General features: G+C 40.5%; 1 protein-coding gene across 9 annotated transcripts in view; it reads right to left on the reverse strand.

Annotated features, from left to right (window-relative positions):
* Window positions 1-25,666, reverse strand: part of CACNB2 (calcium voltage-gated channel auxiliary subunit beta 2) — a 373,095-nt gene that overhangs the window by 120,849 nt on the left and 226,580 nt on the right. For 2 of the 9 annotated variants that reach the window (XM_032880880.1, XM_032880875.1), the window contains exon 1: window positions 110-409. The exons of the other annotated variants lie outside the window; for them this stretch is intronic. In XM_032880880.1, the coding sequence (XP_032736771.1) occupies window positions 110-178 (69 nt within the window). In that variant the 5' untranslated portion in view covers window positions 179-409. Of the gene's footprint in view, window positions 1-109; window positions 410-25,666 lie in introns of those variants that run through there. 9 annotated transcript variants of the gene reach the window in all.

The following is a 25,666-nucleotide window of genomic DNA, read 5'->3' on the forward strand; positions in this document are numbered from 1 at the left end:
ATCAGGCTCAGATTACTAAATCACGGGAGCCCCTGCCAGCACTCACTGGAAGGACAGCAGCAGTAACGACAATATAGAGTCTCCCCCAGATGAAAGCCCTTGAGCTTACACAGATATCCGAATTCTTCAGCCTTCCTCCCTTGGCTCTTTTCAGAAGCCTGACCCAGGTGGCCTTCATTAGCCAGACAGCGCCTTTCTCATCCGCAGCTGCAGCCCCGGGCACAGATCCTGAGTGCGCGCTGAGCCCTGGAGCGCCCCGGCTCCTTTCCTATCCATGCTCTGGGCAAGCCCCTCTTCTCCGTCCCTTCCTGCCTCCGGGGCTTTCACGCCTTACCCCGGAGGACTCTGATCCAAGGAGATTCTTATTTTCCCATTCCGGGCGCGGGGGTGCAAAAAACACCAAAAAACCAAAAAACCAAAAAAACCCAAAAAACCCCCAAACACTCGAATGCCTTATATTGCTTTAAAAATAAAGAACACTTCAAGTGCATTCAAAGACAGGCATCAACTCGTTCTAAACTTGATGCATCTTATCACACTCAATATTCTCTGCTCTGGGATTGTTACAGGAAATTAGTTGTAAGAGAACCTTTAAAAAAAAAAAAACCCTAGTGCAAAACGTATGCAGTGACATTTGCAAGTGCAAAGTTCAAGCCTTATCTTCAGAGATCTGGAGGGGGAGGGCGGAGGACGCACTCACCGCACTGGGCATGCTCCATATGTAGCCTTTTTACGCAGATGCCTACATCACACTGTTAGTCTATGTCAAATTGCCATTTTGCATCCGAAGTGTAAACAGCTGGAAAGGGCTTTTCAGTTCTATAGTAACAGGCACATGGTATGTCTGTCATGTAGCCGTTGCAGTTGAAACATTCTCCAGAGACAAAGCATGCAATCTTTTCATTTAATGATCGCTTTCCATCACCCTGCTGCAGAAAGTATATCCTGTGCCATAAGACAATTCAAAAATAAGCAATATGATACACACGTTATTGGACAGGAGAAACCAATGAAGATGCTTATCAGTCAGAGCATCAACCTGCCCTTGATTGCTTGTGACTTTCCAAACAAGATGCAGGAGACCCATTTGCCCCTTTAATTAGGACATGAAAGTAATCACAGCTCAAAGCAAGGAGTTTAACTGAGCTCAAAATGACTTTGAACTGCTTCTCCAACTGAGACCGTTTGAAAGAAAGTCTGTAGACTGAATAACAGTATGAATTTCCAGAAAAGTAACTATGAAGAAATTGCAAAGCTTGGTTGGTTGCTTAGCTCGAGTTAAGATTTACAGAATAATTTAGTCCAAGTTCTTCTTATAAATAAGGTGACTGAAGTTTGAGAAGATACTAATTTTCTGTACTAATTGGATTGCATTTTTAAAGTTCTCTGAAGAAATACACACTTCTAGATCTCTTAAAGTAAACATAAAATTCCATCACTGCTTTCCAAATTAGTTTTTTTTGGCATGGTGGGGAGGGGATTATTCTGTAAAGTCTCATGCAAATGAAAGATGTTTTTTAAGAAAATCTTTGTTACTTTGTTACTTTTTCTCTCCAACCCAACTTTTTCTCCCCCCAACCTTTCATCTATGGACTAAGACCAATCTTCATGATGTAAATCCTAGAAAATACAGTAGAATAGAGGCTTTTGAATAAAAGTTACAGATTGAATGCACCTTAATTGTGGTATCATAAATCAATGACCAGAATATTTATATTCTTGTGAAATGAATGTAAAATGTATGGGAGATACCGAATGCATTGAAATTTTTTATTCCAATAAGATTCACAACAGGAGACATAGGTATTTTTCCCCCACCAACTCATATCCTAGGGGATCCCTAATCTTCCCAGAGAGTTTCTCAGCAGGAGTAGCATGGTACAAAATTACCAGGAAGCATAACTTTATCCCTAAAAGGGCCTCAGGCCCATTGTCACAAGTGTTGGCATTTTATTTATTTATTTTTAAATTAAATTTAATTTTTTTTCAGTGTTCCAAAAGTGTTGGGATTTTAAACTCAATCACCCTGAGGAAGGTTCAGTTCACACCTCAGTGAGGATACAAAGTTTCTGTCCTTAAGAACCCCCATAATATGGAGAGGAAGAGCCCGACACACACATAATTGTGTGCTATCCCCTTCCCTTCTGAACAAAATAAGATTTAAAAAGTCCTTGGCTAATAATCAGATGTAGCTTTTAATTGCACAATCATGTTGAGACCTGTTTGCAGGTTTAAATAATAAAGCATAAAAAAAAAAAAACAACTCTACAGTGACTTTTGGCAAAGATCTTTTGAATATTTGCAACAATATATTAACTTTTGGTTCTTGTACAATATGAGATGGGACTCTCAACTGATGTGTAATGTAGTTTATAGAGAGTCATGATTCTTCCATCATTCTTTGTATCTGTATTAATAAGAGCAAAATGGCTAAATTGTTTCATTACAGAAGTTGCATGAACCTACTGCAGAGAGAGACACACAAATAACGGTCACTTTCAATTCTCCCACCCAAAGATAACCACTATTAAAGAGAAACATGTTTTAGCCTCCAGAATTCTTGTGTTTTTGAAAGTCACCCTCCCCACATGAGCATTACAATTAATCTGCTTCCTTCTGGGAGTGTGGATTTATGAAGTTAGAAGTAATATATCTAATTAGGCTTTTGCCTTTGGTACCATATGGACTTTCTGGGTCATTCTGCCTCAAGTAGTCTTCAGTCAGGAACAGCTGGCAGGCCATTCCATAACTCCAGAATAGGTTATTACAAGATGTACCCTGGATCTCTTGGGTTGCTACAATGTGATTAGCTGGTCTTTTACAGTTTTGTCCTTGAAGCTACCTCCCATGTTCAGCTACAAATATTTCCTTTTCTACACCTTAATATTCTCATTTCTCATTGTAGAGTTCCAAGATGTAACTTGCAACTTGACATTTACCAAAACTCATTCCGGATCATTCACTTTTATCCTCAGAACTCTTACTCCAAATATGTGTGCATTGCTTACGGGAAAGTTAAATTGGATTAACTCGTGCTTTTTAAAAATTTTTATTATTATTAGTTTTTTAGAGAGGGAGAGAGGAGGTGGTGGGGAGGGGCAGAGGGAGAGGGAGAGACTCTTAAACAGACTCCACCTCGGGGCTCAACCTCACAACCCTGAGCTCATGACCTGAGCTGAAATCAAGAGTCAGATGCTGAACTGACAGGTTCAGGTGCCCCTAACTCACACTTTTTATCTACTCTTCAGTTTTTGTCTTTTTCCAATTTATGCCAAATACATACACAAAAAAAGTGTCACCCTTTTCCTTTAACACCTTTTTTCTATATTTATAAAGTTTGCTTTTTTTGATGCTGTACTCTGTTTCAATCATATATCTTTCCAGCATCATTTTTCTGGAGTGTTCTTTTTCTTGTATTTTCTCTTTTAAAGCCAAAAGGGTAAGAGGTATAAACCTATACAGGAGTAGCATCTTGGATCCCAAAGTGGTCATCTATTTCTGTAGAAAATCTTTATGCTCTTGGGAAAAATAGATTTCTCACAGTATCCCAAGGCTACCCTGATTCTAGATAAATCTATGTTCCATCCCAAACCCTCAAGACTTCAAATGACCCTCCACATGTATAGGACAATGCTAAGCCAATGGCAAGTTTGATTTCCATTGTTTCCTTCTGACCTGCCATGGGATAGATAGACATCGCACTGCCATACTCTTCAGGCCCACTTTCAGAAAAAAGCAAGATGTGATGGACTTCTGAGGCCAAGGACCAATGAGAAGAGTTCTATCTTGTATTATCTGCTTGTATTAGCTGGCAGAGATAATTCTTCTATTTCTCCTATTGTCATCTCTTTTCACAGGTCAGAAGAATTTTTTTTTTTTTTTCTGTGTAGAGATCTGGATCTCTAAGAAAATGAATTGCTAACCCCTGCACTGTTGAGGTTACAACAAAACCATAAACTGTTCACTAATGATAAGATCCTGACTCCAAAAATTTTAAAGTGGTAGACCACTGAGATGAAGTACATTTACATGAATACTGTATACTTTAGTTTGCAAATGTCATGGAATTACTATTCATACCCATTCAATTAATGAAATTCTCAAATGTGATTGGCCTCCCATTTGGCTTAATGTGAAACATTAACCAAGGTCATGGTAATAAATCCACGTGAGTTCATCCCTGTGTGGTAACTTTGATGATTATGAAAAAGCTAAGATATTAGCTTCAATTTTCTCAAGAGCACAGGGAAATTTAGAAACTTTTTTAAATTGCCCTAGGTACTGACAAAAGGACTAAATGTTACCCAAAGCAAAACCAAAACCCAACCACATGCATTTACTGAGTACTTCCTACTTTGTAAAAGTGTACCATGCTCTGACTCTAAGTTAAATGCTGGGAATATGATAGAAAAGATGAAAGCTAAGTTCCCATCGGGGAGCCTAATAATCTAGTTGAAAAGGAGACCATTTTTTTTTTTTTTTTAAGTAATCAGAAAAATAATCCCAATAAGAAAACACAAAACAGGCTGAGAAAGAGAATAATGGTAAGCAGGAGCTATTTTAGTTAGGGTTATGAGACAACATTCTGAGATGTTATTGAAGCTGAAATATCCCAAAGGAAAAAGACGAAAAACAAGTTAGCTTTAGAATGTTGAGAAAGGCAATGTGTGGGAAGACAGAAGCGCATCTCCTAAGGCCTGAGGACAAGTTTTACTCAGCAGTTTGAGGAAGTGAAAAGAGATCAGTGTGCATGATCCTTTTTCCAGAGGACAAATTTCAGTCTCTCCCTCCTTTATTCCTCCTCTTTATTATTCTGCAGGTAGATACACACTGAGGCCCACTTGCATTAGGGGTTTGGGGAATCTTTCTCATTTAAAAAAAAAAAAATTTTATTTATTTATTTGACAGAGAGAGAGATCACAAGTAGGCAGAGAGGCATGCAGAGAGAGAGAGGAAGGCAAACAGGCTCCCTGCTGAGCAGAGAGCCTGATGTGGGGGTTTTATCCCTGGACCCTGGGATCATGACCTGAGCTGAAGGCAGAGGCTTTAACCCACTGAGCCACCCAGGCACCGCCTGGAGGCAGATTTTTAATGGAATTCAAATTTGAATTCAGGTTCCATGCACGCATCACTTCATACAAATAAGCCAGAACAATCCCTTCCTGCCACTAATGTTTCTACTTGAAAACGCTGATGATTGAAAATGCTCTTTTACTGCTTACCAGGCACACATGTAGCCATTTCTAATGGTCATAAATGCCAAGATGACTTCCAAGTTCTTCGTGGTCTTTCCTAACCCTAGCACGCGTGCCCTCTCTCTCTCTCACACACACACCCTGCATATACATTTTTACAGAACTTCAAGTTTTATCTTCCCCAAAGGCACAATGAAGGTCCAACAAGAAACAGATAATTTCTTATTCATCACTGTAATGCTGTTTTGTGCAAAGAAGCATTCAAAGAGTTGCCTGCTACCGTGAAATTTTCCTCCCTTCATAGAATCTCAAAATTGTAAAGCCTTCTTTTCATTACTCATCTACAATGGGAAGTAGATAGGTAGAAGAGGACAACAATGGAAGCCAAGAAATCAGCTATTTAAATTTCTCTCTTTTCCCTGAAAATGAACGTAGCTTTGGCAAGCTGGCCTTCGGTAGCCATGTTGGCATCTAATCTTGCCAGAAGCTGGCTGGAATTCAAGCATCTTCTGAGTATATGATCAACAGGAACGGTTGCTGGTGTTCAGCACTGAAGCTGAAGTTACTAAAAAGTACAAATCAGAGACATGACTAACTCACCTATCTTTTAGAGGAATTTTTTTTTTTTTAAGAATAATATATTAAAACCCTGTTACCACCAAAATATGCCTTAAAGGAAGGGCATGTGGCTGTTTGTATTTCACAGAAGAACCCCCTGCCCAAAATTTGCAAAATTTGATGTCGCTAAAAAGAACCATTTTTAAAAAGTTAAAATTAGATGGCCATTTTTAGAAAAAGATTTTATTTATTTATTTGACAAACAGAGATCACAAGTAGGCAGAGAGGCAGGCAGAAGGGGGTTGGTAAGCAGGCTCCCTGCTGAGCAGAGAGCCCAATGCGGGGCTCGATCCCAGGACCCTGAGATCATGCCCTGAGCCGAAGGCAGAGGCTTAACCCACTGAGCCACCCAGGTGCCCCTAGGTGGCCATTTTTTTTTTAAAGATTTTATTTATTTATTTGACAGATAGAGATCACAAGTAGGCAGAGAGGCAGGCAGAGAGAGAGAGGAGGAGGAGGCAGGTTCCCTGCTGAGCAGAGAGCCCGATGTGGGGCTCAATCCCAGGACACTGGGACCATGACCTGAGCCGAAGGCAGAGGCTTTAACCCACTGAGCCACCCAGGCGCCCCTAGATGGCCATTTTTAATGTTATTTTGAGTTTGGGATTTTAGGCATAGAATAAATAACTTCCCTTCATAATCACAACATTGTGTGTGGCGGGGGGGTTGCTGAGGGAAGTTTTTAGGCCTTTCGTATATGTTTACTAATGGTGATAAATGACAACAATGTTTCACGCTATATAATTTCTTACCTAAAACTTTACCTTTCAGCCATGAAAATGGAAATGAGTAGGCAAGAAGCAGAAAAATCGCAGTCTGGGAGAGTTGACTTTTCCTAAAATACTGCTGAAAAATTTTAAATTAAATGAGGGAAAAGGAGTGAATGAATCAGACACAGGACATTTTTGGCACAGGAACTCATGGTGAGTATAGATACTGTCAGAAACTCTGCGTGGACATCACTACCTTCGGTCTTCCCACTGAGTCATTCTAATCAGCAGACACATGCTCTCACTCCTCTCTGCCCAAGAAAACCATCCTTTGATTCCATTTTCTCTGCCACTTCCCATCCCATGTCTTTGCTCTCCTCTGCAGAAAAAAAAAAAAAAAAAAAAAAATGCCCCAAAGATGTTGCCTATATTCCCTTCAATTCTCTTCTGGTTTTCTCTTAAACCTACTCTCTCCCTGCCCTCCACCATCAGTGCTCATCAAGGCGGTCAGTGATAGGGGGCTAAATCCGAAGGGCAATTCTCCATGCTCATCTTTCCTAACCTATTAGGAGCACGGAGCATGGTTGTTCAGTATCATTCCTCATTCTTTATTCCCTTTCTCAATGGGGCTTCCAGAAACCACTCTCCTACCTGTTGGCTCCTCCTTCTAAGTCTCCTTTGCTGGTTATCTGCTCTTCTAGCATCTGCTCTGGACTCCTCCCCACACACAGCCTCCTTCTTTCTGCTCCAACCTCACTCATCGCTTCACAGGCGCCAGGAATGCTCTCTCCCTAGATTTCCATACGACCAGCGACCACCTCCTTCACGTCTTTGTTCAGACTTCACCTTCTCTCTCTCTCTCTCTCTCTTTTTTAAAGATTTTATTCATTTGTTCGACAGAGAGAGAGATCACAAGTAGACAGGCTGGCAGAGGGGAGGGGGAAGCAGGTCCCCTGCTGAGCAGAGAGCCCAATGCGGGCTCAATCCCAGGACCCTGAGATCATAACCTGAGCCGAAGGCAAAGGCTTAACCCACTGAGGCACTGAGGCGCCCCCAGACTTCACCTTCTCCATGAGGCCCTTCCACGACCATCCTATGGAAAACTAATCCCCAGGGCCCTCCAGTATCTCTAATTCCACTTACCCTCCTCTACTCATGCTTGTAAATGGTGCTTTTACCTTCGTAAACATGTAATTTGTTTATTATGTTTATCATGCGGGGTCTTTCTCCCCTCAATAGAAACATCCATGAGGGCAGACATTTTCTTTCCCGTTTTGTTCACTCATTTACCCCGTGTGCCCAGAATAGTAGCTGGGACGGCATACGTGCTCTATAAATATATGTTGAATAAATGAATAAGGATTACCAGAGAGAGACAGAGAGCCTGTTCTCCATCACACCCCATGTCTCAAACCTCCTCCACTACAAGGTCCTCCTTAGCCTTCCTAAACATTTCTAAGTATTCCTAAACATTCTCGTGTCATCTCCTTACTAAGAAAACAGCAACAGCAAATTGACCCAGATGGTGAATGGCTAATAAAGACTTGGTACAGTGAGCAAGAGAAGAAAACGAAGACCTTAGCCTGAGAATATACTTGGTGATTTATCGTGACCCTCAGTAAATACCAGCTCCATGAACTTAGTGCAAATGTCAGCTATGATCAGTTGATTAAATACACATGTCCCCTAACAAACCACTTAAAAAAAAAATCATTATACTTAAAATGTATACTGCAATCTTATTCCCAGAAATGTAGGAGAGATTTTATATTTCAAAAATATGATTGAAGCTCATTTCCTATGAAGATCCTTTTCTCATTGATTGTACTTCTTCATTCCAGAGATTTAAAGTTCTAGTCCTAAAATGGCCAAGGACCCTTTGTGTAGCCATAGGCAAGTCATGTAAACATTCTCCAGGCTAGATCCCCCCCTGAAAAAGGAATATAAAAAACAAAAGAACAAAAAACAAACAAACAAAAAAACGGTGCTACTAGAAAGAATATTCTTAAAAATTTTCTTACAGATGGTTGAAAAAACACTGTAAATATGACATATTGTATGACCGTTTACTGACTGTTACTTCTCATCCACTAGCCCTGCTTTTCCTATGGGGACCGAATTTAAATTCACGGCAGAAAACGTGACTATACATACAATGTCTAGTAAGACAGAGTGTTCAAGAAAATCAAGCCAGCATAGAAGGAAGATATTTCTTCAAGCAATTTTGGGTGATATATTTAAAAGGAATGCAACTGACTAACTGGACAGATATATAAAACTCTGAAACATCTTAATGGGCTCTCTATCACTAAATAAAGGTCACATTGGAAGATGACATGTCCAGTGGTGAGTCTTTCCTTGAGTGACAGAACAATCAAACAATAAATCTTGGCCCCTGCCTGCCGGGGTGAACGCTCCCAGGTGTGGCAAGGCACAATCAATCCAAAGACATTAAAGGATAGTCATTGGTGTCCTCCAGGGAACCACAGAGCTGTCGGAAGGGCTATGGCTTCAGTCCTCAAAGATTCTACCCTCTAAAATGTTCTTTGCTTATGCAGAAGTTCTATTAACTGATAAAACAGTCAGAGATCAGGAGATCTAAGTAGACAAAGGTTAGGGACACAAAATTCACAAAAAATCAACCAGTCACAAGCATCTGGAAAAAGTGTTCAGCCTGCTCAGTAAACACAATACCATTTCCTTATTAAATGAGTTCTCTCTGCCAAGTACCAATTCACAATGTTATGAGGATACATTAAAACTGATGCTTTACCATCTTGTTGATAGTGTTTTGACTTTCATTAAACCCTTTGGGAAAGCGATGTTCTTTCTGTTTGTATCTAGACATGTATCCAGACTAATATGTATTTAGACTATAATGATTTCACTTCTGGGACCTGTCTTAAGAAAATTCTAAAATTATGTTCCATACAACACTTAGATTATTACATAACCTTAATAATAGTTACAAAGCCTGCAGAGCATTATAGGCAAATGTTACTGATGATTATATTTGGTTAAAAGGATAAAGAAATAAAAAATCTGTATCATTTCTTTTTTAAGATTTTATTTATTTATATGACAGAGAGAGAGCGAGCATGAACAGGGGTGGGGGGAGCTTCAGAGAGAGTGAGGGAGAAGCAGGCTCCCCCACTGAGCAGGGATCATGACCTGAGCCAAAGGCAGATGCTTAACCCACTGAGCCCCCCAGATGCCCCTGTATCATTTCTATAAATACATACATTCATGCATGTAAAAATACTGGGAGGACACAAAATGAACAGAAGAGATAAGGTTGGATTCACCGTTTTGATTGCAGGGAGCTAATTTAAATTTTTTTTTCTGTAATGATACCATTTTTGAATAGAATTAAAAAGCTCTTAATGCAATTGAATTATCTAACAAAATACCCTGAAAGTATTTTTTGTGTTGCATAAAAGAGGATTGGCGGATATATACTTTCTGTAATATGTTGATTTAACCTTGATAGTTTTTTGCATGTGGGGAAGGAAGACAAGCTTTGGATCTTCTGAAAGACTCTTTATGCACACTAAAGGGAGGAAGGGAGGAAGGGAGGAAATATGGATGCACGAATTACATCAGGTAAGAAATAAGAATTAAAAGAAAAGTACTGGAATCTCCAATGTTAACATTTTAAAGTAGTACATATTACATTTCTCTGTAGAAAATGCCTTAAAATGATTATGTTAAGTTTCCACTGAAACACTGGGACGTTCTAATAGGACTGCTTAAATAATTTTTTGCTCCTGGGTTAGATACTTAAGCAGGCCAAATGACTCAGTAATTTGGTGTTAGATTATTAATATACTGCTCTAAAAGTCTAACCTTCCAGAAAGATATGACTTTGGTTCAGAGAGACTTAATATTAAAAACAGGCTACGCCATCAGGGATTTATTTGGCTGGAAAAGTGCCAGTGGTATGGAGCATTTAGAAATAAAGATCTGCAAAGTACCCTACTGACCTAAAATAGTTAATGCATCCCTTAAGCAGCTAACCTACCTTGGGGAGGTGATTTAAGAACCAGAGACGATCTGGTTTAAATAAATCTATGTTTAGAAATATGCTGCAAATTTTAGCTTGTTTAGCCGGAGCTGTCTTGTTGGGTATGTCAATACACTATTAATGTTAGAAAATCCAGACTATATTAAGAACACTTAATAAGCATCAGACATAGCCACTTGGTAAAAAGCATTCATAGGGTATTTCCTGTCTCACAAATAAAGAATTTTTTTTGCAAATATTTGATATGTGGCTTCACAGACCAAATGCTTGTGCCCGCCCCCAATTCATATGTTGAAACCTAATCTCTAAAGTGATGGTGTTAGGAGGTGGGCTTTTTGGGAGGTGATGAGATCATCACAGTGGAGTCCTCATGAACTGAATGAATGCCTTTGTAGAAGAGACCACAGAGAGCCCCCTTGCTCCTTTGACTACGTGAGGTCCCAGCAGAAAAGAGGTCTGTCTGTGAACCAGGAAGCAGGCTCTCACCAAACACCGAATCAGCCAGTGCCTTGATCTTGGCCTTCCCAGCTTCCCAAGCGTGAGAAATAAATATCTGTTGTTTTTAAGCCACTCATCTATGGTATTTTATAATAACGATTCACATGGACGAAGACACATGGAAATATATGTTCTGATTTAAGTTTAAAAGTCTAATGGACTTCGGTGTTGGTAAAACCTCAATCAAGACAGGCAAAAATGCTGTGGCAGTTTGGTAAGAAGACCGTTTGGTAAAGATTAGAAAAGACCAGGTCACTGCTGCTGACCATGCCTGTCCACGCTTGCATGATGGCCTGGGGACCACTGTGTCAGAGCCTGTTATATGCCAGATGCTTCCACTGTTAAAACAGACCCCAAACGTGAGCACTTCAAAGCAAAGATACATCTACTAGTTCTCCCACTCCACTGAAATATCAATCATTTAGTATTGTGGACAACTAAATTTATTATTATCTCTCCCTCCCCAACATACACACACACTAGACTGTACTGTTCTACTTTCCTATCCACAAGGGTCGCAGAAAAATTGGGTGTTTTTTTTTTTTCCCACCTCTGTATCCCTAGGGAGAGTGTACATCTGGGAAGAAGAGCCCGTTGGGGTTTACAGATGTTCCAGAGGTGATAACCTACACATGCTTTTATGACAGTTTTGGTAATTTCTGTATAGGAGAGGGACAGATGCTACGAGGGAACGTAGCAGGGTGACTAAGTAGAGGCTTCTAAAAGGAAAAGCAAATTTAGGCTAGGTTTGACATGGAGAAGCAGCAAGTCATAGAAAGAGGTAAGGGGAAGATGTTCCAAGGCAGAAGGACCAATTTGAAGAGAAGAATTCTCGTGGCATAGTTAAGGAGCCAGAGCTTAAGGGGCAAGAGAAAACCTTTTGAGAGAACTCATTAGAATATGCTTTTTGGCACTTAATACTTCAAGTGTAAACTTGTACATCCAACTACCAAGGGAATTAAATTATGGGCATACCATTAATTCCTTAACTTTTCAGGGAGGAGTACATGTGATCAGCTTGAATGATCCTTCATCATCATCATGATTACAACCAACCATTCCTTCAACCAGTACCTACCGTGCACCAGACACTGAGGATCCAAGAGTAGGAAGATACATTCCCTGCCCTCGAGTACCTTGCAGAAGCCGGATCAAATACCAGTTAATATTTTAAAGTTCCAAAACACAAAACCCATACATTTTATTATGTAAAATTTAAAAATTATAAGTAAAAAAAAAAAATCCAGTAATAACATTCGGAAAAAATTTACAATAACAAAAGGTTCCCCTCTTTCATTTCATAAAAGATCTTGGAAACCAATAAGAGAAAGAGCAATACTACTAGAAAAATGGGGGGAGAAAAGGAAGGTATTCACAGAAAAAGAAATGTTTTAAGCATATGGAAAATGCCCAACTTTTAATTCTGATGTTAAAAGAAGCAAAATCAAAGAAGGGACTAGTCTTTATTGGCAAAGATTAAAAGCAAAGCACTTGTTAGTGTGGTGCTCTCATCTTTGCCCCCGAAGGACAAAATCTGGTTGCACTTTCAAAATTGAAAATTCCTTTATGACCAATAATTCAAATTCTGATTCTATAACTTTAATCTTAAAAGTATGTACAGATATATATAAAGAATGTATACATAAGAATGTTCATTAAAGGGGCACCTGGGTGGCTCAGTGGGTTAAGCCTCTGCTTTCAGCTCAGGTCATGATCTCAGGGTCCTGGGATTGAGCCCCTCATCGGGCTCTTTGCTCAGCAAGGGAGCCTGATTCCCCCTCCCCCTCTGCCTGCCTCTCTGCCTGCCTGTGATCTCTCTCTGTGTCAAATAAATAAAATCCTTAAAAAAAAAAATGTTCATTAAAGAAATTAAAAAAAATAATAATAATAAAGCAAGGTTCATTACAACATTATTTGTGTTAACAGATACCTTTAAATAGCATAATTGTCTGGGACGTCTGGGTGGCTCAGTCAGTTAAATGCCTGCCTTCAGCTAAGGTCACGATCCCAGGGTCCTGGGATTAAGTCCCACACTGGGCTCCCTGCTCAGAGGGGAGCCTGCTTCTGCTTCTGCCTCTGCCTGCTGCTCCCTCTGCTTGTGCTCTGTCTCCCCTGCTTCTGCTCTGTCCCCTACCCCCAACCTGATAAATAAATAAATAAAATCTTTTAAAATAAATAAATAAATAATTTTAAAATGCTCTTCATAAAATAAATAAATAAATAAAATAACTAGCATACCTGTCTACCAGTAGGAGACTGGTTAAATAAATTAAGACTCATCCATATGATGGCACGATATGGAGACATTAAAGATAATAAGGTATATACAGTTATATATATTAACAGTTTCCAAAATATATTTTACATGTAAAAAATTTTAAAAGCAAGAGGCAAAACAGTGAATACGCTTTTGCTATCACCTGCATATATTCTTTTAAAGGATGCATATAGACGTTAGTATTTATTTTTATATATTTATAAGTGGCTGCACATGAAGTAATCTGGAGAAGACGGTAAAACTCCCTCTGCTTGGGTTATATCTCAACAAAAAACTCTGAGGGGCAGGACCAGGCATCAGTGCTTAAAGCTCTGCACGTGGTTCTGTTGCCCATCAATGGTGGAGGACTCTATGTCGGGACCCCAAACAGTGATGGCGTCTGGGGAAGAAACCTGAGAGAGCCAAGGCCGGGGTGGGAGGGACTTATTTTTCATTGTGGAACCTTCTGTAATGCTTGAAATTGTATTTTAAAAAATGTTTTACTTATGTATTTTTTAAAGATTTATTTATTTTAGAAAGGGGTGGGGGAGGAGGGGCAGCAGGAGAGGGAGAGAGTTTGTCAGCAGACTCCCTGTTGGGCACAGAGCCCGACATGGGGCTCCATCCCAGGACCCTGAGACCATGACCTGAGCCAAGTCCAATGATTAACTGACTGAGATGCCCAGCAACCCCTGCATTTTTTTAAAACCATGATCATAATATCTTTTAAGATTTTATTTATTTATTTGACAGACAGAGATCACAAGTAGGCAGAGAGGCAGGCAGAGAAAGAGGAGGAAGCAGGGCTTGATCCCAGGACCTTGGAATCATGACCCAAGCTGAAGCCAGAGGATTTAACCCACTGAGCCACCCAGGCGCCTCATGATCATAATATCTTAACAAGAGACATTTATAAACAAAATTCCTGTTATTGTCTATCAGGGATTTATAAGAGCTTTCCCTTCTCCAATTCTTGTGGTAACTTTTTTCATAAAAATAGCCATGACTTCGAATTTTATTTTCAATGAAAGAAGAAGAGGTATACTTTATTTTTATGGTGAAAACATACTGAAGTTATTTCAAAACGTGGCCACTGGCAAAGAAGTCAAACTTCCACTATTTGCAGATGACATAATACTGTATATAGAAAACCCTAAAGACTCCATCAAGAAATTAACTAGAATTGATATGTGAATTTGGTAAAGTTATGGATACAAAATCAATATAGAGAATTTTGTTGTATTTCTGTATCCTAGTCATGAAGTAGCCAAAAGAGAAATTAAGAAAACAGTCCCCCATACAATTAACACCAAAAGTAATACCTAAGAATGAACTTAGCCAAGGAGCTGAAAGACCTGTACCCTGAAAACTATAAACACTGATGAAAGAAATTGAATACGATACAAACAAATTGAAAGATATTCCACAGCCATGGATTGGAAGAATAAATATTGTTAGAATATCCATACGACCCAACGCAACCTACAGGTTTAATGCAATCGCTATCAAATTACCAACAGCATTTTTCACAGAGCTAGAACAAGTCATATTAGAATTCATATAGAATCACAAAGGAGCCTGAACAGCCAAAACAATCTTGAAGAAGAAAAACAAAACTGGAGGTTTCAAGTTATATAACAAAGGTGTAGTAATCAAAACACTATGATATTGGCACAAAAATAGACACATAGATCAGTGGGACAGAACAGAAAGCCCAGAAATAAATTCACAATTATATGGCCAATTAATCTTCAATAAAGGAGGCAAAAATATGCAAATGGGAAAAGTCTCTTCAACAAATGGCATTGGGAAAACTGGAAAGCATGCAAAAGAATGAAACTCGACTACTTTTTTACACCTTACACAAAACTAAACTGATAATGGATTAAAGACCTAAGTGGGAGACCTGAAAAACCATAAAAATCCTAGAAGAGAGTAATTTCAAGTGTTGGCATAGATGCAGAGTAAAAGGAACCCTCACGCACTCTTGCTGGGAAGGTAAACCGGAGCACCCACTTTTGAAAACAGTATGGAGGTTCCTCAAAAAATTAAATAGAATTATCATATCATAGGTCTAGTAATTCCACTACTGGGTATTCACCCAAAGAATATGAAAACATTAATTTGAGAAGATATATGTACCCTTATGTTTACTGCAGTCTATTTACGATAGCCAAGATATGGAAACAAACCAAGCACCCATCGATACATGAACAAATAAAGAAGATGGTTATAGATCTGCAATGGAATATTACTCAGCCATAAAAAAGAATGAAATCTTGCCATTGGCAACAACTTGGGTAGATCTACCGGGTAGAATGAAGTGAAATTAGTCAGACAAAAAGAAATACCATAGGATTTCACTCATTTGTGGAATTTAAGAAACAAAACAAAGAAAAAGAGAGATAAACCAAAAAACAGACTCTTAACAGTAGAGAACCAACTAATGGTCACCAGAGGGGAGGACAGGAGAAATAAGTGATGGGATAAAGAGCACACGATGAGCACACGATGAGCACCAAGTAATATACAGAATTGTTGAATCACTATATTGTACACATGAAACTAATATAACACTGAATGTTAACTATACTGGAATTAAAATTTAAAAAAGAGGGGCGCCTGGGTGGCTCAGTGGGTTAAGCCGCTGCCTTCGGCTCGGGTCATGATCTCAGAATCCTGGGATCGAGCCCCGCATCAGGCTCTCTGCTCAGCAGGGAGCCTGCTTCCTCCTCTCTCTCTGCCTGCCTCTCTGCCTGCTTGTGATCTCTCTGTCAAATAAATAAATAAAATCTTAAAAAAAAAATAAAATAAAATTTAAAAAAGAAAAAAACAAAAATGTGACCACCGATGTTGGCAATATGGCCCAGAGGCAGGAAGCTGAGCCTATGGATTTGGGGGGTGGGGAGACTCTCTGTACTGACTCAATGCGGACTACAAGACCCTTAGTGGCCCTCATGCTTCTTTGGTCCTGTTAACTCTGCTTTTGGATGCACTTTGTTTTGTTTGTTTGTTCTCCCAAAATGTCTTTGTAAATCCCCAAAGTCAAAGATTACAAATCTGACAAAAATAACTAGCATTTAAAATGACAATCTGTCAGCTACTGACTATCTCACTATTCCCTTTTCTCTGCTTTGTTTCTCCATCTTCTCACCTTCCAGCACACCATGCAGGGACTTGTGGATGTACTCATGGTTCTACCATCTGCACTAAGATCTCAGCTCCACGAAGGGATGGGTTTGTGTCACTTTCAGTCACTGTTGAATCTCTAGGACCTAGCAGAGGGCCTGGTACACAGCAGGCACTCAATAAATGTTTGTTGGTTACAAATCAAGCCGCTCTGTTGTTTTGCTTCATGCAAATGTCATCACCCACCTCCTTCCACTGCACCCCTCCAAGGAGTCAGATCTCCCAGGGTGCGGGGACACCTGCCACAGCTTTCTGACTGGTCTTCCCGCTTCTGCCCACCTCCAGCCCTTCCATGCATATGGTCAGACGAATCTTCTTCAAACATGCACCAGATCACACCACTCCCCTATTTAGAAGAGTTCCATTTCTTCCCATTCCGCTTAAAAGTAAAATCCACTTCTTGCCTATAGACTTTGCCATCGCCTGCATCTCCAAACAGATCATGCATTACTTTTCCTTCACTACCTTCCAGGCACAAACAGCACCTTTGGGGGGGTCTTTTGGGTACAAACCAAACACTTTTTGCTTTAGAATTTCTACTTCTGTTTTTCCCAATGCTCACAGCCCTCCTTTCTCTCTTGCTACAGCACACTGTCGCATCCCCAGCTTATCTTCTTTGGAGACCCTCTCCGATTATGAAAAGACTTGTTGAGTCATTGCTTACTTTCTTTTATTATTTTTTTTTAAAGAGAGAGAGAAGTAGGTGGCAGAGGGAGAGGGAGAGAGAGAGAATCTTCAGCAGGCTCTACACCTAGCATGGAGCTCACGACTCTGAGATTAGGACCTGAGCCGAAATCAAGAGTCAGATGCTTAACCGACTGAGCCATCCGGGCGCCCCTAATCACTGTTTACTGTTTACTCATCTACCTCACTCCCCGAGTCTCCCAGGTAGAATACAAGCTCTGAAAATGCAGCTCTTAGATTTGGGAAAGAGGAGCCTATATACACTTGCCGCCCATGCCTTTTCCTCTAACCCAGAACTTTCTGCAGTAATATCTATATTTGTTCCGTAGCTATATATGTAATACCTATATATATTTGTTTTATATCCAAGCTCTCCCATATGATAGCCTCTAGACAACATGTGGCTTGAAATATAGCTAGTGTGACTAAAGGAACTCAATCTTCAATTTTTTTTTAAGATTTTATTTATTTATTTGAGAGAGAGACAGAGATAGCAACAGAATGCACGAGCTGGGGAAGAGAGGGAGAGAAGCAGGCTCCTCCCTGCTGAGCAGGGAGCCCGACGTGGGGCTTGATCCCAGGACCCTGGGATCATGACCCGAGCCCAAGGCAGACACTTTACAGACTGAGCCACCCAGGCACCTTTAATCTTAAAATTTTATTTAATTTTAACTAATTGACATCTCAATTGCCCTACATGGCAAGGTCTACCATATTATAGAGGGTAGCTCTAGACAGTCTGGGTACCAGAGACCTTGGAATTTACTGACCAAATGGCCATGAGCCTGGTAGGCCTACCTGGGCTTCTTCCCAAGTTCCTACTCTCAGGATACACTTCCCTACCAGTGTGCACATTTCCAGACCCCGGTGCTGCTCAGCGCAGCTGTATGATGAGGTAGGTAGGCAGCGATGAGCAGGAGCTTGAATGTATGGGGTGGGCTTCCACTCACAAGCAAAAGCCCCTCAAGGACCTTGACAGACCCCAATGGGATGTGAGGTCTGTATGTCAGCTCTCTCTCCACTGCCGGACTTCCCAGCAGTACTTCCAAAGATAACCGTAAATTCAAACCGGCCTTCACAGTCATAGAGGCATGAACTGTTTGGGCCTCCTCTGGTCCTCTTTGGCCTCAGACCCAGAAGAAGCGGGTCTTCCACCATGGCGGGGACTCCATTTTGTTCATATCAGCATCTTCTGCTTCTAGCTGAGTACCTGGCACTCAGCCTGGTGTCTAGTAGTTGGCCGATAAGTATTTTTGGGTAAGTGAATAAAGTATATGTCTATTAAATCAAACTTGGGGGGATATCTGGTGTTAAGGAGGTAAGGAGACAACTTCAGGAGCCTCACTGTTCTGTGGATTGTTTAGCAAAGAATATAACATCTATATTTCCTACTGGTGGGACTTCCAAGTGTGGGTAAAACAGGACTTACACCATCCCATCATCTGAGAAACGCAGAGGAAGGACACCTAGCCAACTCCACAAGGAAGCTTCAGCACAGAGATCAAGCTGTGGTAAATACAGAGGAGAAACTGTGCCTGGAGTGATAGGCATTTGCAAAGCTTATCAGAAGAGACAACACTCTGGAAAAGTCTAGACATCCAGACAAGCCTAGAAGACAAGAGATGCGGGGCCTGGTTTTTTTCTTCCCTCTTCTTTTTTTTGGCCCTACCCAGGAGTTTAAGTCTACTTCAGTAAGTTGAAAAGCACAAATAAAATCAGAGTCCCAATGTATAGCACTTAGACGTACACTAATTTTCTTGGAATTAGGATCCTGTGGTAAAAAACACATGAAAACCTCACTGCCTAATGGGGATGTTCAACACCTTTCAAGTTATCCTTTTGTGACATCCGTGAAGAACTAAGTAAAAGAATATTTCCATAGAGTCCAGGGAGATGCCTGGAATGGGTAGACCCCATCAGGCTAGGGCAGGATTTCAGAGCTCTGGGGGGATCACATCGTGAATGCACGTCGTTAGGAACCGACATTTTTCAGGACCTATTTCTGTCCACGTGAACCACGTGTTTCATGAATGCAGGGCTGACTAATAGAATTCCTGCCCTCCACATTCCAACCTCTGTAGGCAATTAAATCACAGTAAAATGAACCTTCTATTAGGTAGGAAAGATGGGGGCTCCTACCTGTTATTACTGACAACAGAACCAAAGGAAAGCAACCAGGAGTATAATTTCCCCAGCTGGCACTGTGTCTAAAGGCTTGGTCTCAGTGTTAGGATTAACAACTCTGTTGATCTCACTTCTTTCTACTTTCAGAAAACACTGCTGCTCACATTCTTCCTGGTGGCTCCTGGGGGTGCTTTACCAGCAAGGCAGCTCACTGGGAAAGGGAGGGCACCCTAAAACAGTTTTCCTTACACAGGGGGGAAACGTGCTAATTAACATAAAATTGAGATCAGAGGAAGAAAAGTTTACACATTTTCAAAAAAGTAGGATTCCCCCCAGTTAGGACAGTATGTATTTATTTTCCTGTTCACACTTTCTTTTCCAAAAAGTTAAGAAAATTCTGCTGCACCTTTCTCTAAAGATAACCTACAAAAATGAGTTCTCCTAATTAATAATTTCTCACTGACTTTAGAAAGTATTTTAAAGTGGGACCATCCTCAAAATAGTTCCTTACTCCCATGCCAAGAGTGCACTTGGGTTCTCATAGTTAGACTGTAATGCTCAAAGGTTTTCAACCAATCAGATCTTTTATTTTTTGGTTAAGGCAAAAACAAAATGAAAATATTGTTTGGTGAGTCAGTCAACATTAAAAAATATTTTGTCAAAGGAATTGTGAACACTGTTGTTCTTGAGATAAAAAAATTTTAACTTGATTGCATTAAAACTAAAATGTTTAATTCAAGATAATTAAATATTTTTTTAAAAGCACAGTTTCCTATGAACCTTTAAGATGTTATGTTGAGTGAAATAAGCAAATACTGAGGACAAATGAGGACATATGAGGACAAATACCGTAATCATTCCATTGAGTAGTCACATACATAGAGACAGAAAGAACGGTGGTTGCCAGAAGCCAGGGGAGAGGAGATGGGGAATTAGTACTTAAAACATGCACTTAGGGGCATCTGGGGGGCTCATTCGGCTGGGCGCCCGACTCTTGATTTCATCTAAGGTCATGGTTTCAGGTCATGAGTTCGAGTCCTGCATGGAGCACAGTGTTGGGCTCTGCACTGGTGTTTGGAGTCTGCTTGAGATTCTCTTGCTCCCTCTGCCCTTCTCCCCACCCCACCCCACCGCTCCCTCTTTCTCTCTCTCTTCAAAAAACCAAAAAAGACGCCAAAAAACCCATGTACTTAGGTCCACAGAACTGTACACTTAATAACAGTGAAAATGGTAAATATTGTTGTGTATATTTTGCCACAATGAAATTTTTTTTGACCCACATGGTTTCTGCTAGAGAAATCAGAGTAAGCATCTAAACTAAAAAAAAAGAAAAAAAGAGAGGGCGCCTGGGTGGCTCAGTGGGTTAAAGCCTCTGCCTTCGGCTCAGCTCATGATCTCAGGGTCCTGGGATCGAGCCCCGCATTGGGCTCTCTGCTCAGCGGGGAGCCTGCTTCCTCCTCTCTCTCTGCCTGCCTCCCTGCCTACTTGTGATCTCTGTCTGTCAAATAAATAAATAAAATCTTTAAAAAAAAAAAGAGAGAGAGAGAGAGAGAGAAGAGAGCAAGAAATTCTATTAGGCAAGGAAATACGTAACAAAGAGCTCTAGGAAAGCAAGGGCTACTGGTTGCACTGGCCTCTCCTGTGCCCAAGCACTGAGCCCTGAGCTGGACTGGGCAGCCATGCCACACATTTCCTCTAGGCAGCTGGGAAGTAAAGGGAGGACAGGGAGGTATTATTTTCCCAGTGTTAATGAGATACAGTTGACCTACCTACCTTACGCACTGTGTAAGTTTAAGCAGCACAGTGACCTGACTTACATATATTATAAAATAATTTCCCCACAGTTTGGTTGACATCCATCATCTCATAAAGATTAAAAAAAAAAAAAGTCTTTTTTTTTTTCTCCTTGAGATGACAACTGTCAAGATTTACTTGCTTAACGACTTCCAAATATACCATTCGGCAGGGCTCTCTATCTTCCCGGTGTACATTGTTTCAAGGGGAGGTATTTTCCGTTTTTTGTTTTTGTTTTTGTTTTCAGTTGCAGTTCACAATTCCAACCAGCCCCGAACTGTGAACGAGCTGATTCAGGAAGGCTTACTACCAAGTCACCATGGAGCCTAATAATTACAGTTCTGAATTATTAATTGATCTAAAGCGTGTGCCTTAAATACATTTTGTAAAAGCAATCAAAGCTAGAGAAAGAGAGTCTGTATGCGCTATATAATTATAAAAATCAGGGAACTTCAGGTTGTGTCAGTGTTTTAGGTAACAAATAATTTCAGCACTAAAATATCCAATTAACACTCATTCAGAATTAAAATGTTGACATATCACCAAGCATGCTGTCGGTCGTAGAGTATAATGCACTGGGATTCAGATGGGACAAAGTGACACATTTGAGGATTTGTATTCAGAACCTTACTCTAACTACTGGCTGGGTTTTCTCTGTTTCTGGTCCCAGCAGCCCCATATAAACTGTCAGTTAGACCATTCCTGTAAGGATAATACCTTCCATAAGCAGCTGAAGCATGATGTTAGCAAAAAGACAATGACCCTTCAAAACAACCAGAAGACAGGGTTCAAGGGATCTGTGTCTTTCATAATAATTATATTCAGTCAGTTACCGGGTCTGGGAAGAAATCTGAATAAAATACCTGAATTAAAGAGCGGAGGTTAATGTTGGAGTTGGCCGAGTATAATTTTCAAAAGCCTCTAATAAAATAGCTTTTTACAAAGGGCCATCTATATAGTGCATTCTCAGATTTTCTATGAGGCTTGTGTAGAAAGCATTATACTTTTGCTGGTATAAAAATATGTCTAGGGCTCTATCCACACAGATGCTATCAGGGACCAGCTGACCACAGCTCTGGGACCAAAGTCAGCCTGTCATCTCTTTTTGTGTCTCGTGAGCTAATGGCTGCTCTTGAGTTACAACACCAGATCTCAGCGATGGAGACAGAGAATGTATGGCCTCAAAGCCAAAAATATTTACCGTCTGGTTGTTACAGAAAAAAATTTGTCAACTTCACTGTTATATGATATGCCAGGCTTCACATTACAGAGCTTGCATAATACTGATACCTAATCAGTCCAATTATTCTATACTCTGATTCCTCTTTTTTATAACAGTAATTGAAGGGTTTGATTTTGGAGGCTATCTATGGGGCACAAGATGTTTGCTCTCCTGGGGTGCCTGATGGCTCAGTCGGTTAAATGCCTGCCTTTGTGTCAGGTCATGATCTCACGGTCCTGGGATCAAGCCCCACATTGGGCTCCATGCTCAGTGGGGAGCCTGCTTCTTCCTCTCCCTCTCCTCATGTACGGGTGCTCTCTCTCTCTCTCATATAGAAAAATAAAATCTTTTTTTTTTTTAAAGATTATTTATTTATTGGTGGCGCCTGGGTGGCTCAGTGGGTTAAAGCCTCTGCTTTCGGCTCAGGTCATGATCCCAGGGTCCTGGGATCGAGCCCCACATCGGGCTCTCTGCTCAGCGGGGAGCCTGCTTCCTCCTCTCTCTGACTGCTTCTCTGCCTACTTGTAATCTCTGTCTGTCAAATAAATAAATAAAATCTTAAAAAAAAAGATTATTTATTTATTTATTTGACAGATCACAAGTAGGTGGAGAGGCAGGCAGAGAGGGAGGGAGGAAGCAGGCTCCCCACTGGGCAGAGAGCCCGATGCGGGGCTTGATCCCAGGACCCTGGGATCATGACCTGAGCAGAAGGCAGAGGCTTTAACCCACTGAGCCACCCCGGTGCCTCGATAAATAAAATCATTTTTTAAAAAAGATATTTCCTCTCCTTCTCTTAAGCTCTCTAACTGAAATAATTTATACTTAAGCTGGTATCATAGTGCAGTTGGTTTTTAATATTGTGACAACCTCAACTGGTGAGAAAAATCTTTTTCCCTTCCAAATCCACGTTCCCAGCATGAAGAGGCTCCTTCGTGGTGGTTTCAGCATATCAACAAACCAGGAAAATCCAACCACCTTTCCATCCTGGCCTGTTCAGGAGTTGACTGTCCAGCCTTCCCATCTACTGATAATCGTGCTCAGGCCTACAAACATTAAGCTCATTGCTCAGAGCACGGGTCCCCGGATATTCCCAGTAAGGGTCGAGGAGAACTGAATTTCTACTTGCTAGCTGTATTTTGTGGCAAATACCGCCTTCCTTTTCCCAGTTCCAAGGTACTAGGTTAGGGAAAATACATGAAAGGTCTTCATCGACTAAAAGTTGTTTCTTTAGTTTAATTTTCCTGCCATTTTCTTCCAATGCATAACTCTGAAAACTCAATGCAAAGAGTAAATATTACTTCTCAGAGGATTTACAAAATGATTAATTTAACAGTGGACTTCATCCCCATGAACACACTGAGGTTCCCTTTATCTTTTTTTTTTTTAAATATTTTATTTATTTATTTGACAGAGATAGATCACAAGTAGGCAGAGAGGCAGGCAGAGAGAGAGGCGGGGAAGCAGGCTCCCTGCTGAGCAGAGAGCCCGATGCGGGGCTCGATCCCAGGACCCGGGGATCATGACCTGAGCCGAAAGCAGAGGCTTTAACCCACTGAGCCACCCAGGCACCCCAGGTTCCCTTTATCTTAATAAAGATGCATGTACCTCCCATCTTATGGCATTGATACAGGATAGGGAGAGTGAAATCACAGGACAAAATAAAAGAGAACAGGATATGTCAAAGCACTTAGTTCACACTAATCTTCAATTTCTAACACCAGAGAAAACAGGAAGTGTTCTTTGGGCTATGCATTAGCCCAGCCTTTTGCTTTTACTAAAAAGACCCTTTCTTTAGGGGGCAGTGTAACAAATACCAAACCTGACACTTTCTAGTGACCTTGGCCAAGTTACAGAACATCGCAAAGGCTGAATAAATCTAACCAAAGAGACAAAGAATCTTTACTCAGAAAACTATAGAACATTCATGAAAGAAAATAAGGAAGACACAAAGAAATGGAAAAACGTTCTATGCTCATGGATTGGAAGAACAAATATTACGAAAATTTCTATGATGCCTAGAGCAATCTACACATTTAATGCAATCCCTATCAAAATACCATCAACTTTTTTCAAAGAAATGGTACAAATAATCCTAAAATTTGTATGGAACCAGAAAAGACCCTGAATAGCCAGAGGAATGTTGGAAAAGAAAACCAAAGCTGGTGACATCACAATTCCGGACTTCAAGCTCTATTACAAAGCTGTAATCATCAAGACAGTATGGTACTGGCACAGAAACAGACACATAGATCAATGGAACAGAATAGAGAAGCCAGAAGTGGACCCTCAACTCTATGGCCAACTAATCTTTGACAAAGCAGGAGAGAATGTCCAATGGAAAAAAGATAATCTCTTCAACAAATGGTGTTGGGGAAATTGGACAGCCACATGCAGAAGAATGAGACTGGACCATTTCCTTACACCACACACAAAAACAGACTCAAAACGAATGAAAGACCTCAATGTGAGACAGGAATCCATCAAAATCCTTAAGGAGAACACAGGCAGCAACCTCTTCGACCTCAGCTGCAGCAACTTCTTCCTAGAAACATTGTCAAAGGCAAGGGAAGCAGGGGCAAAAATGAATTCCTGGGACTTCATCAAGATCAAAAGTTTTGCACAGCAAAGGAAACAGTCAACAAAACCAAGAAAACTGACAGAATGGGAGAAGATATTTGCAAATGACATATCAGATAAAGGGCTAGTATCCAAAATCTATAAAGAACTTATCAAACTCAACACCCAAAGAACAAATTATCCAGTCAAGAAATGGGCAGAAGACATGAATTTCTGCCTATTTCTGTAAAGAAGACATCCAAATGGTCAACATACACATGAAGAAGTGCTCAACATCCCTTGGCATCAGGGAAATACAAATCAAAACCACAGTGAGATATCACCTCACACCAGTCAGAATGGCTAAAATTAACAAGTCAGGAAATGACAGATGCTGGAGAGGATGCAGAGAAAGGGGAACCCTCCTTCACTGTTGGTGGGAATGCAAGCTGGTGCAACCACTCTGAAAAACAGCATGGAGGTTCCTCAAAAAGTTGAAAATAGAGCTACCCTACAACCCAGCAATTTGCACTACTGGTTATTTACCCTAAAGATACAAATGAAGTGATCCAAAGGGGCATGTGCACCGAATGTTTATAGCAGCAATGTCCACAATAGCCAAACTATGTAAAGAGCCTAGATGTCCATCAACAGATGAATGGATAAAGAAGATGTGGTAAGTGTATATATATATGTGTGTATGTATACACACACACACACACACACACACACACACACACACACACGATAGAATACTACACAGCTATCAAAAACTGCAATCTTGCCATTTGCAAT

The sequence above is a fragment of the Lontra canadensis genome, unplaced genomic scaffold (genome assembly GCF_010015895.1).
Source record: "Lontra canadensis isolate GAN:19392208 unplaced genomic scaffold, GSC_riverotter_1.0 scaffold72, whole genome shotgun sequence".
NCBI classification, from domain to species: Eukaryota; Metazoa; Chordata; class Mammalia; order Carnivora; family Mustelidae; genus Lontra; species Lontra canadensis.